This window comes from Panthera tigris, chromosome F2 (genome assembly GCF_018350195.1).
Source record: "Panthera tigris isolate Pti1 chromosome F2, P.tigris_Pti1_mat1.1, whole genome shotgun sequence".
NCBI lineage: Eukaryota > Metazoa > Chordata > Mammalia > Carnivora > Felidae > Panthera > Panthera tigris.
The window spans coordinates 78,801,134-78,814,643 of record NC_056676.1 but is presented as its reverse complement, the minus strand read 5'-3'; the positions used below and the strand labels follow the sequence as shown (position 1 = coordinate 78,814,643).

Sequence of the window (13,510 nt, the reverse complement as noted above, 5' to 3'; positions counted from 1 at the left end):
ACCGACCCCCAGGCCTCCGCCACTCCTCCCTCCCTCAGCCTCAGGGAGAAAATGGGGAGAGTTTTGCTTTAAAAATAAATAGCTTCCTTACTCTTCCCGTTGAAGTAAAATTCACGCAACATGAAATTCACATTTTAACATGTACAATTCAGTGGCATCTGGTCCATTCGTAATCCCGTGTGAGCACCACCCCTGTCTAGTTCTGGGACATTTTTATCGCCCCAGAAGAAAACCCCGGGCCCAGCAGGCAACCACCCCGTATTCTTCCCTCCCCCAGCCTCGGTCGACCTCTCACCTGCTTCCTGCCTCGTGGATTTGCCTGTTCTGGGCCCCTCGTGGAAGTGGAGGGCTCGGTGCCTGGCATCTTTCACTTGGCGTGATATTTCAAGGCTCATCCACATTCTACCATGTGTCAGAATATCCTTCCTCTTCAAGACCGAGTAATATTCCCTCGTGAGGGTAGACCACAGTTTGCTTGTCCGTTCATCCACGGGGGAACATTGGGGTGGTCTCTCCCTTTTGGCTGCTGTGAACATGGGCGTACGAGTGTCTAAAGACTTATTTTCGAGTCTTTGGGCTAGACATCTACAGTAGAAGTGCTGAAAATAACGGTTAAAGAATGCATTTCTTTGTTATCTGGGTCGGCGCCGAGAGCGGAGAAAGCTGTAAGGCCTGCCTCTTGCCTTCCTGCGGACTCCTGGGTGGGCACACCGCCTCCAGCAGGGCCCCCCTGGATGCACCTGCGCCCCCAAGGGCTCCCTGACGCCCACCTTGCATGGTTGTTTTGGGGACTAACGGAGACGTGCGTGTGGCTGCCCGGGCTGCTTTTCGTTCATCACTTGGGATGATAACCTGTTACTTGACCCCCACTGGACCCTCCCAAGGTGAAGGAAACAGGGGTGGAGGTGCAGCTGGGGTCTGGGCCAGGCTTCCCGTGAGTCTGCGCGCTGAGAGGCGCTCCCTCCTGGGGGATGCCTGCAGACGAGAAGATAGGATGTCCGTCTGGCAGAGCTGTGCGAGTGGGCACCAGGCCGACGTGCCAACTGTGGAGGCTCCCTGTGGCCAGCACGGGCTGTGCCCGCACCCAGCACCCCGCATCCAGCCTGCCCCGCCCTCGCACAGGACAGAAGAGCAGAAAGGCCGGTCAGGCACTCTGGTCAGAGATTTCATGCCTTTTATAAGCTTAGACAGTGTTTTGTTTTTACATTTTAAAAGTTTTTTTTTTAATGCTTTTGATTTGTTTTTGAGAGACAGAGCATGAGGGGGAGAGGGGGAGAGGGGCAGAGAGGCAGAGAGAGAAGGAGACACAGAATCCAAAGCAGGCTCCAGGCTCTGAGCTGTCAGCACAGAGCCCGATGCGGGGCTCGAACTCACGGACCGCGAGATCGTGACCTGAGCCGAAGTCGGACGCTTGACCGACTGAGCCACTCAGGCGCCCCTAAGCTTGTATAGTTTCCAAAAATAAATTTTCAGGTTCCCTTTTCCCCCTAAGACATAAAATGAAGGGAAACCAAAAGGGAACTATTTGGGAAATTAATAATAATCTTAAAAGTATCTGAGGGAGATGTTCTCTCATTAAATAAGACCACATCTGCCAGATTTTCCTCCAGAGAACACAGAGTGCCAAACCTGTGAATCAGCAAATCACTGGGGCCTCCTCATGGCTCCAAGAAGGGCGAAAGGGCTGGGGACTTGGAATCCGAGGGCTCTGGGCAAAGAGCCTCAGTGTTCTCATCTGTGAGATGGGTTCGTGCATTCTGTGGGGGTGGAGCTCCCCATGGGGATTGTGGGAGGGGCTTCAGTCTACCCAGGAGGACTGTGCCCGCCTGGGTGTGGCTTTCCCGTCTGCGTGGCGGGAGGCGGGGCTGGCCTCAGCCCACTTGGGGAGGAGCTTCTATGGGCGATGGCACCTGTTGCTGCCTTGGGTTTGTGCATCTGTGAGACGGACTGGCTGGTGATTGCTGTCCCCTGGGCTCGCGACCGTGGAGGGTTGGTGGCAGGGAGTGACGAGTGGCGGGCTCACTGACCTCTCGTTCCCCCTGTTCCCCCACCTCCGCTTTCCAGCCTTCCGTCCTGCCCTTCTCACCTCCTTTCCCCCCATTTCTGGAGCATCACGACCTCTTGTTTTAGACAAACAGATGGTCTGTTTTGTCTCGTTTTGTTTGGCCTGTGCCATTAAAATGTTTAATTAGACACCAGTTGGATTCTACATTTACAAAATCTGTATTTCCAGCTTCTCTTTAAAAATCAGGAAGTTGGGTCGCCCTGGCCTGCGCCCTGTGGCCGGGCCCTGGAGAAGCTGCTCTTTCCGGGGACTGGGCTGTGCCTCTGGCCGCCTGCCGGCTTGCCTCGCCTCCCCCACCCGTCTGCCCTCGGACGGATCTGAGGTGCTTGTGGGAGAAGCCGTGTCAGGTGCGGGGAGAGTGACCTACAGAGGACTGCGTTGTCCATACAAAACTGTTGCTCGCTATTTTTAGTCTTGCTAAGCAGTAGAGCATGTGGAGTGTTAACCAATTGCAATCAAAACACCGGCTGAAGCCAAAAGACTTATTGGGGAACAGGCTGGACCATCTGTGAGCTGGGCTCAGACACAGGGGTGCAATGATCCGCCCGGTCTCTCTGGTCAGGGATTTCTCCTCTGTGGTTGCACCCATCCTCATGGTGCCAAAATTACTTCAGCGGCTCCGGACATCACGCTCTGGCACCCTACTAGTCTGGCGGGACAGAGCCAAAGGCTCATTGGTTCGGGGGGCTCGGCTAGCCACCCAATCAGAGCCCACAAGAAGCACCGGACCCTCTCAGGGGTTGAACGGAGACCTGCGCATGAGCCCAGCCCAGGCGGTGGTACCCAGCTCTGTTATGTTGCAGGAGGGCAGAGCCGACTTGGGGAAGCTGCAGGAAGGACGTCCCTCTCGGATGGAAGAAGGGATGTGGACAAGCTTTGTGGACAGGCAGGGCCCCGGAGACAGAACTCACTTACACAGTGATGCATCCTTCTAAACTCCAAGTGCCTCCCCCGTGCCACACTCTGGGATCACAGAGGTGAGTCAGCAGTGGGCAGAACTGTCCTCAGAGCTCACCTTTGTAAACTGTAAGGTGCCAAGGGACTGCTTCCCTCCACATTCCCCCGTTACAGAGAGAAAGCTCAGGCTTCGAGGGTCTAGGTGGCTTTCCCAAGGTCATGGTCAGTAAGTGGCAGACCTTGGGACCTGCTGATCCTACCCAGGAACCTCCTGAGAACCCGTCCTGCCCACTCTCCACCCCCTGGTCGCCCATGAGTCATTTTCCTTTTTGGTGTTAGCAGACACCTGGGTCTTAATAATCATGCGGCCCTCACTGGGGGCTTGAGCAAGGCCAGCTTCGTGGGAGGGTGCAGGAGTGAGACGCATGTTGCACACAGAGGTAGGGGAGCCAGCCAGGAAGCACAGGGGGCTGAGGGCGGCCCCCCTCCCCGGCACCTCCCTGAGTCATTCTTTAATGCAATGTGTGCCTATTTTAATTCCTATCGGCACAAAAACCTTGTATGTCCTTTATAAACGTTTCATTCTCTTCCGGTAGCAAGTTTCCCACTACCCAAGGCCCGTGTAGCCATCTCCCTCCCTGTGTGGGGCAGTCTGTCCCCAGCCCGGGCAGCTGTGGGCTGGAGCTGACAGCCCCCATCACCCTCACCCAGCACCTGCCTGTGATGGCTCAGGGAGCAGCCCAGCCCCCCTGAACTTGACAGAAGAGACTGAGGGTACCTGGGGAGGGAGGGTGACCATCCAGAGTCGGGGCTCCAACCTGAATTGGCCCCATGCCGGGGGCCAGTCTCGTCCATTGCCGTGTCCTGGAGTGGAATTCTGGCCAAGGGATCAGGGCAGGCTTCAGGGAGGGGCAGTCCCCAGCAGGAAGTTTTGCAAACTGTGAGGTGCTGTGCAAGCCTGAGGAAGTCATTTAGGCCAGCTGTTGATGGGCCTAGATTTCCAGGGAGCTAAGGGGAGCCACAAAGAGTTCTTGAGCACCAGAGTGCCAGGAGCAAGGCAGCTCTGTGACCCACACTGTCTGGCTGCCTTACTTTTCACAGTGAGGAGAGCCTGCCGGACCCTCACGGCACCTTTAATGAATCACTGCCGGGAACAGGGGCCAGGTCTGGGAAACTTCTTATATCTGGTGACTGTCAACTTCTGGAAAGTCTAGTAGGAGCCAGAGAGGAGCACAAGGTGTCTTGGAAGGCAGGGCTGCCTTCTAGCCACAGCTGGTTCTTCAGGGAGCCCCAGACCCAACAGAAATGATGAGTGTTATTACCCTCTTCCCTGCATCTTTCCCCTCCGGAAAGCTGGCGCCTATTCATTTTATTTGTTAGCCAGCTGCAGCCGGGAGACGCAGGCGTCTTCTCTGCAAAGCCTCTCCCGGGACAGATCAAGGAGACCCAGGAAGTATATTAAAGAGGCCATGAAATCAGGCTGGATGATGCAGTGTCTTGGGCAAAGCTGCCCCCAGCCGTGCTGGGCTCGGGATTGGCCAGGACTCCAGGCAGGGCCCCGGGGACAGAAATCATTTACCCAGTGATGCATCCTTCTAAACTCCAAGTGCCTCCCCCGTGCCACACTCTGGGATCACAGAGGTGAGTCAGGAGCGGGCAGTACTGTCCTCAGAGCTCACAGTCTGGCCAGAGGGCGGTGGAAGGGAGGGAGGCCAGGACCCCCTGCCCGTGGCCTGGCCCACAGCAGCCCAGCTGTGACTCTCCACCGGGGCAGGTCAGTGTGGGTGAGAGGGGAGTACAGTCGGGGTGGTGATGGCCTGGTGTGTGGAGTGGGGGGGCGACCTGCCTGCCCCTGGGCCTCGCTTTGCCTCTCTGATCGTGGGGAGGGTGATATGAGCCTTTTCCAGGGTCACTCCACGCATGCCTCGTAACGAATAGCCTTGTGGCTCTTACGACCCTCCAGCCCCCTCCAGGCTTAGCACGTAGGTGCTCTCCTGGGGGTGGGGGTTCACGTGCTAGAATCTGGGGCAGGACACGGGGCACGGGTCTTCCTTCCCATTCTCCCAAACCTTCTTCACCACACACACCCACGTTGGCCCTGCCCTCCCTCACCCCCTGCCCTGTCCTTAGCGCTCCTGATGGGCTCAGGCCCTGCCACCTGCTGACAGAGAGCTCCCAGGCCCGGGGAGGGGCACTGACTGGTGAGAGCGAGATGGCCTGACGCACTGAGTGAGGTCCGAACGCCACGGAGGTGGGCAGCCTGAGCAGTCTGCAGCCACCTCTCCTCCCGGCAAACTCCTATTTACCCATCAAAACCCTGGAGGCTGCGTCCAGGCAGTGACTGCAGGCTGATGTCCCCGTCTGACTTGGGTCCTTCCTCTGTGCTTCCCCTGCTTCCGGCATGGGCCTCGTGCTAGAACTTTGCACCCGGCAGAGCAGATGATTCTGACACTGCTCACCTCCCTGGAGTTGGCAGTCAGGTCTGTCTCCCTCTCTGATTCTCCAGCAGCCCACACAGGGCCGGGCCTGAACTGGGGAGGGCCGCAGCTGCAGTTCAACCCATGCCCTCCCCGCCCACCACTTCCTGGGCCCTACGCAACGGCCCTGCCTTAGCCAGTGCGCTAAGCTGGGTCTCAGGTGCCGGGGTCCCTCTGACGAGGACTCTGCTGCCTCATGGCACCGAGGTCCCTTGAATTCGATTCCAGTCTGTGTCCTTGTCAGCTCCTGTGCTGGGCCAGGAACCCTTGAGCCTCTACAGCGTGGGGACTGGACTCGACCCGGGGCCACTCAGCTCTTTCCTGGCCAGCCCCAGGCACCCCATGGCACCGCACAAACACCGTAGATGGCGGGGGGGGGGCGGGTAGAGCCTTGGCAGTGGTCGGGAGGCTAAGGCTACAGCAGGTGCTGTCTGCTGGGGGTGAGGACGCGGCAAGGGCTGGGGAGGGGAGGATGGGTTACCTCCTCAGACGGACTCACTGGTGACTCGTCGGAGCTTCAGCGCCCGGGAACTCGGGGAGCGTGGTGTTTGGGGTGCAGCACCGGGGGCAGCTTTTCAGACTGTGCGCGGTCCTTGTGAGCAGGCCCCAGGGCTGGCCCCACACCCAGCAGCCACCCAAGCAGCCTGTCATGGCCAGCGCTGGGGCCACAAGCAAGTCCGTCCCTGACTCTGCACACGTGGAAAAGTCTGTGGGAGGCACGGCCGGGTGCAGACGGACAGCATGAGCGGCTGTGCCCCTGTGCACAGGGAGATTTGCACCCAGTAGTGCGTGCTCCGGCTCGTCAGCTCTGGGTGACGGTCAGCGCTGGTCACCTGCAGGGCTGGGGAATGATGACCCCGTCTCTCCTGTCCCCTTTTCAGCCTCCTCTTCCACCTCCATCTAGTGAACTGAGTGACCCTGCAGAGGTCACAGGCCCGCAGCCCAGAGGCAGGCACCGGATACCTGGTGTTGGTAGCTCTTCTGGGCCCTGTGCATGCCTCCTGAATGCCGTGTCAATCATTTTTTGACACTGCTTTGCCAGAAGGATGGGTTATTCATACAGTGGGGGGGGGGGGATGGGCAGTGTAGTCCTCGGTGGGATTTCTGACGTTATGTTGCCTCTGCAGGGCCCAGAGGTGGAGGGGGAACTGGCCCGGGTGCGTGGGGTGCGTGGGGTGCGTGGGGACTTAGTGGGAAAGCCTGGACGGGGATGTGGCTCCTGAAGCTTCCAGGACTGGTCCTAACCAGAGGTCGGGGGACAGGAGATGATCAAGGAGGACAGGGGCGGCTCAGCCTGGAGGTCTTTGGTGGCCTGGACACCCATCTGCCCTCAGCTTCCCAGGACCCATCGTGCCAGGCATTGGGCAGGGCCCTGGGCCCAGGCTGGCTGACTAGAGCCCCTTGGGAGATTTTGGGAGAAGTCCCTGTGGATCCCCCGTGACAAGCACAGGTCCTGGTGCGCAGTCACCAGTCTGGACAGAAAACACAAGAATCGTTGAATGAATATGGCGCCCAACCCAGGGAGGCCGGGGTGCACTCGTTCACACATGGACGGAAAACCCCGTCTTTCAGGGCCTGAACTGTCACACAGGTTCCGTGAGACCCCAGAGATTTAGGCCTCGTTCTCTGGGGAAGGAGCAATGGCCTTCCCAACGTCTGGCGCACGTGCTCTCCTTTCCTCTCATATGTGTAACTCATAGATCGCGTGGATGCTGTTGAATTTCAAATCCTTGCATGTAATCCCTGCAGCATATACAGGAACAGGGTGTACCCGTCCTGTGCATTGAGCGGCTCTACACACACATATTGCACAGACAGAACGTGTCCTTGAACGCGGGTGTGCTAGGAATATAGCGTATGTGCCTTTTGGGTATCGGTGTAATGTAGGTGGTTATGGGTCCCGTTCCGCGTACACGTGGTCATTCTACCCACACGTTCACGCTGGTCACAAAGTTGCCCTCTGTGCTGTGGACGTCCTGTGTGATGTACCCGTAGACGCTGCCCTTGTGTGTTCCACAGATAGCTTGTGCGTACTTTACATGCACACGTGGTTATTTGTACACCTGGTTGTAGTGTTGTGTCACAGCAGAGACAGGAAGCGGGTCCGGTGGAGAATACATGCGGTGTGTCGGTTGGGGCCTGTGCAGGAAGCAGCACTCTCAGTTCGAGCAATCAATTAATGGGCTGTTTATAGACTCTTCTGGAAAGGGTGAGTCTGGCAGAGGGAAAGCCACCAGGGAGGGCGTGGCTCCCTGGCAGGGTGCGGTCCGCGTTGCTGGGACTGTGGAGAGTGGCTCGAGGCTGTGAGGCTGCTGGCAGATGAGGCTCATGACCAAGGTCCTGGTCGTCTTCTGGCCTCCTGGCGACCTAACTGGAAGCCAGACAGCAGGGTGTTGAAGAGGTCCTGCCTGGCTGTCTCCTCCTCGGAAGGTCCTGCCCTCCGGGGGCATCCCTCTCCCACACTCGGCGACACCTGCACCTGACTGCTGTGTGTCACCACTGTAATGGAGCAGCGGGATACGCCGTGGGGGCGCCAGAATGAGGAAGTGCTTTCCTTATGCAGCAGGACAGATGGCCGGAGAACTGAACCACCCTGCCACGGGCTTGGGGCTGCTGTTCCCCGGGGCCACGCGAAGGAAACGGCTTCTGACCATCACTGCTGACAGGTGTGGGTGGGGCCCGGGAACCCCATGAGCAGCTTTTGACCCAGCAGATGCATCATTGGTCTCCTGGAGTAAATAGATTGCATCCAGAGCCATCAGCTAACATCACCACCTTTCTACGTGTCCAACAATCTACTGTTTCCCCACCATCCATCTGGCTTTGGTATCTGCCACGCAGGTGAGCTATATGGAGACATAGTGGGACTCCCACCCCTACATTTTGTATAAATATAAACCCACTTGTTTACCGAGATGTGCCTCATTCTTTCCTGAAGACCTAAGCCTCCATCTGGTACCCTTTCCCTCTAGGAAGAAGAGCTTCCTTTAGTAATTGTGCCGTGCAGATCTACTGGGAACAAGTTTTCTTTCATGTTAAAATGTGCTTTGACTTCATTCTTTAGAATTATTTTTGTTATTTTATTTTTGAGAGAGAGTAAGCAGGGGAGGGGCAGAGGGAGAGGGGGACAGAGGATGTGAAACGGGCTCTGTGCTGACTGTGGAAAGCCCGGTGTGGGGCTCGAACTCATGAACCGTGAGATCATGAACTGAGCCGAAGTCGGACGCTTAACTGATGGAGCCACCCTGGTGTCCCTTGACGTCACTCTTAAATGCTGTTTTCTGTGGATGCACAATTCCAAGTTACCAGTCTTTTTTTGTTTGTTTCAAGCTCCATAAAGATGTTCGTTCACGGTTTCCTGGCTCCTATTGCTTATGATTAGAAGGAGGAGTATTGAGATGGTTTTCCGTGTGATGTCTTGTTTCTTTCTGGCTGCCTTCAAGACTTCTCTCTCTGGTTTTTAGCTGTTTGGCTCTGATGGCTGGTTTTCTTTGTACTTCTTGCGCTTGGAGTTCACTGGGCTTCTTGAATCTGTAAATCTGTGTCTTTCACCAAATTTGGTCCATTTTGGCTATTCACTTTTTTTTTTTTTTTTTTGGTCTTGCTGGGATGCCTTTTGATATTTTCCTAAAGGTCTCTGAGGCTTTGAGAATTTATTTTTAATCTGCTTTTGCTCTGTTCTTCAGGTTGGATTTCTGTTACTATCTTGGTTGCTCTCCCCCTCGGCTTTCTCTTTCCCATTTTAGCCTTTCTGGCCTGACTCCAACTTTGTCCTGTCATTTTCCCTCTTGTGCAAGGACGATGGGGTTTCTGAGGGGTTGGAGCTCCGTGCTGGCCCAGTGGGATTGAGGGCCAGAGAGGATGAAGAGAAGGCGCCCTGGAGGCAAGCATAGGAGGCCACTGCTCTAGCAAGACTAGGGCCCTTGGGGCAGGTAGGGCATGCACAGATTCACGCCAGGGGAGAGACAGACAAGCTGACCCTAAGTGATGCGGCCCTGGTAGAGAGCTGGGGGCTTGAGTAGTCAGACTGTTTCCTAGGGGGGAGAAGGGGCAGGTGGAGGTCTGGGGGCCTGGTTGGTCCCTACGGAGGTACCAGGCCCTGACTAGGTGCTGACTCAGCAGATCTGCACAACCCAGTCCCAGTGGGGACTGGGACTTGCATGGGATGATAGTAACACGAAGAAACCAGGGTTGGGAAGGGTTGGTGCCCAAGATAGTGTACATGATTAAAGAGCTATGGGCCCATAATGGCTCGGGGTAACATCAGGGAAGCCTTTCTTGATGGGGCAGGATTTGACATGTTGGAAGGTCTCAGTCTAAATACCGCCCCATGATTCAGGGTTTGTTTGTTTTTTTCCTGGACAGTATTAGTTCCAGAATTTGAACTAGAGCCTCCCGAGTCTCATGTTCTTTCTGCCATATTGTACGGACCCTATCCTGGCTCTCACATGATTACTAACTAGCTGAATGACCCTGTCAGGTACCTTCACCCTTCAAGCACTGCCATCTTCATTCAGAATGTGAGGAAGATACAGCTCAACTCTGTAAAGTTGACACGGGATGGATGAAGTTGCATGAAGAGTTTGAGAAGCACTTACACATGGGAGGTCTGGAAGGATTATTTGGTCCCCTTGTTCCTGAGAAGCCCCCATTCACACAGTGGCACAATGTTATTCCTTCATTTGTTCAATATTCTACCTGCTACCTATCACCTTGGGTGGGTGGGGGGGTGCGGGGATCCAACCGTGAACAAAGCGGATACGAGTCTTTGCTATCATGGTGTGTATATTCCACTCTGCAATGACTCCTCTTGTCAACATCTCTGCCTTATTCTTGGTGCCTGAAAACTCTGGGCTCAAATTCCAGCTCTGAAGAGATCAAGTTATCCTGCTATTAAGTAACTGACTCAGTTTTCCCACCCTTGGTGTTGGACTCGTCGTACCGGGTTTGGAAGGCTCTTAGGAGGTCAGAACGAGGCACCGTAGGACCAGGACTCAGCAGAGAGGCAGCAGCACTGGTGTTGCATGGTGGGCATATGTATTATTCTCCCTTGGGCTCACTCCTTCTGCAGTCTTCTCGTTAGTGAGTGTGCGGCTTTTCCTTTTCAAGCTTTGCTTTGCTCTAAGAGGAGCAGGGAAAGGCCCTCCGCACCCCCTCTGAATGGCCCCAGATGAACCGCCCCAAGTCCCCCCCCCCCTGAATTGCAAAGGACCCTTGACCGATTCTTCCTTGTTCGTCTCCCCACCTCTCCCGGCCTCCACCGTCTTCCCAGCCCCAGCCTCCAGCGACCTCTCTTCCCCGGCTCGCCCTTGTCCTCCTCTCTCCCTCCCTGTCTGTCCCAGCCCCACCCCCACCCCAACGGAGATGCCCAAGTGCGACCCCACCCCAGAGCTCACGGGGCCTCTCCTCACGCCTTCTCCCTGTTTTCTCACCCCTCCCCTCAGGTTATGGGCACGCGGCCCCGGGCACCGACGCGGGCAAGGCCTTCTGCATGTTCTACGCGGTGCTGGGCATCCCGCTGACACTGGTCATGTTCCAGAGCCTGGGCGAGCGGATGAACACCTTCGTGCGCTACCTGCTGAAGCGTATCAAGAGGTGCTGCGGCATGCGCAACACGGAGGTGTCCATGGAGAACATGGTGACCGTGGGCTTCTTCTCCTGCATGGGGACGCTGTGCATCGGCGCGGCCGCGTTCTCCCAGTGCGAGGAGTGGAGTTTTTTCCACGCCTATTACTACTGTTTCATCACGTTGACTACCATCGGGTTCGGGGACTACGTGGCCCTGCAGACCAAGGGCGCCCTGCAGAAGAAGCCGCTCTACGTGGCCTTCAGCTTCATGTACATCCTGGTGGGGCTGACGGTCATCGGCGCCTTCCTCAACCTGGTGGTCCTCAGGTTCTTGACCATGAACAGCGAGGACGAGCGACGGGACGCCGAGGAGAGGGCGTCCCTGGCCGGGAACCGCAACAGCATGGTCATCCACATCCCCGAGGAGGCGCGGCAGGGCCGGCCCCGCTACAAGGCGGACGCGCCGGACCTGCAGTACGTGTGCTCCTGCACCTGCTACCGCCCGCAGGAGTACGGGGGCCGCCCGGCCGCCCAGCAGAACTCCTTCAGCGCCAAGCTCGCCCCCCACTACTTCCACTCCATCTCGTACAAGATCGAGGAGATCTCACCAAGCACGTTGAAAAACAGCCTCTTCCCCTCCCCCATCAGCTCCACCTCCCCCGGGTTACACAGCTTTACCGACAACCACAGGCTGATGCGACGGCGGAAGTCCGTTTAGGGTGCGGGGCGTGCCGGGCAGGCGGGAAAAGTCGCTTGTCCTCCTTGACGTCAAGTGCCACCGGCCCACCTCGTCTTTTCGTTCTCATTTATTCGTTCCGAGCATCCTTGGTTGTGATGGTCATCGTCACGATTACCTTCCCTCCTTCCTTTCCCCTCCCCCCCCAGGTTTCACGTCCTCCCCCACCGCCCCCGGCGAGACAGAGCAGGCCCAAGGGGAGAGAAAGGCCCGACTCCCTCTGAGACTCGCGTCTGAGCATGAAGCATGGATTCCTTCTTCCCTTCCTTTCTTCCTTCCTTCCCAGCGAAGAATGCCTTACACCCCTCCCCAGCCTGCCCCACCTCTGGGGTGGCTCTCCCAGGACAGGTGTCAGACCAAGACCACCAGGCAGAGCTGAGAGAATATACCCGACCCAAAGTTGCCCCCCAGGCTGCCAGCCGGCCAGGGACCACCGACGTGCTGTCTGCCCTAACTTCCTCCCTCTCGTCCTCCCGAGCACTGGGTGGGTGTGCGTGCGCGGATGGTGTGTGAGTGAGTGCACACGCCCGTGTACCCGTGTGTGTGTGTATCGTGCGACAAAGCGGAAAGTGGCAGGTATTAATTTTTCTTTTCCACGACACAGTTCTGTTAAGAACCTGCTTTCAGCTGCTTCCAAACAAAAACGGGAAAACAAAACCCACGAGGCTTTTGATTTACCATTCTGCCAAATCAAGCATGCTCCATAAGCAGGCTCGATCCCAGATGTGTCATGACCATATTCTTTAGACGCTACGTTCTAAATTATATTAACTTCTTTTTCGGGGTGGGTGGGAAAGAAGATACGGATCATCTTAGCTTGCCAGTTCAAAAATTTTTAAAAGCATGCACTTTGTTAAAACTGGTATGCATTATCAACGCAAGAAAACAAAACTAGCAGCGGAATTAATCAAAAGCCAAGAATAATACGAATTAAAGACATTTTTAATTTTATCATCTCCAGTTCCAACAATTTACCGCACAACTGGAAGCGTCAGGGGAAACTGGAAAATTGTTGGAACCTCAGAGTATCTATTTTGTTATTTCCCTCTCGCTTACATGGTGGTGATGGTGGTTTATGCAGCATCGATCTGCATAAGTAAGAATCACAGTGTGGGATGCTTGGATGAGAATGGGTATTCGTGGATGTGGTTTCTTTTCCTAATAAAAAACGACAGGGCATTCCTTGTTTAAAAAATATATATATATGTATGTATGTAGTTCAAGAAAGACAGTCTCTAATTGCATTTGATTTGTAAATAAGGGCAAGTCTGTGTTGGTCTCAGGAAGCGTTTGGAGGTAAGGGTGGTGTCTTGGCCTGTTGGGAACTTGTCGATCTCCGGGGATGGTTTTCCTGAGTAGTGGAGAAATTCCTCCCCACCCTCCCTTTAGATGGCTCAATGGGAAGGCCTGTTAGTCTCCTGGGGGCAGCTAGGTTATTGAATATGGCATGTTGCAGGCCTTTTCAATGACAGGAGTAAAGGAAAGTCTGGTGCCTTTCATTTGCCTGGTCACCACCCCTGTCATTTGTAAAACTCACCTATCCTCTCATGGCTTCTACATAAACTCAAAGGTCACGGCTCTTGGATAGAAAAGGGCTTTAACTGCTTTGCCCAGAAGCAGCAGTGGGAGCCCCCGTGGGATCTCCCAGAAGGGAGGATCTCCCTAGAAGGAGTGGACCTTCAAGCTTCCTGAAAGGAGAGGGCACTAAATGCCACCAGTCCCAAGCACCTGGGCCATTGGACTGAAATGCAGTAGTCCAGGCTCCTC

General features: G+C 55.7%; 1 protein-coding gene across 1 annotated transcript in view; it reads left to right on the top strand.

The window, feature by feature from the left end:
- The window catches only part of KCNK9 (potassium two pore domain channel subfamily K member 9), a 77,340-nt gene extending 64,426 nt beyond the window's left edge, over positions 1 to 12,914 (top strand). The window contains exon 2 of the mRNA XM_042973084.1: positions 10,884 to 12,914. Within this exon, the coding sequence (XP_042829018.1) occupies positions 10,884 to 11,725 (842 nt within the window). The 3' untranslated portion in view covers positions 11,726 to 12,914. The remainder of the gene's footprint in view (positions 1 to 10,883) is intronic.
- Positions 12,915 to 13,510: the final 596 nt, after the last annotated feature.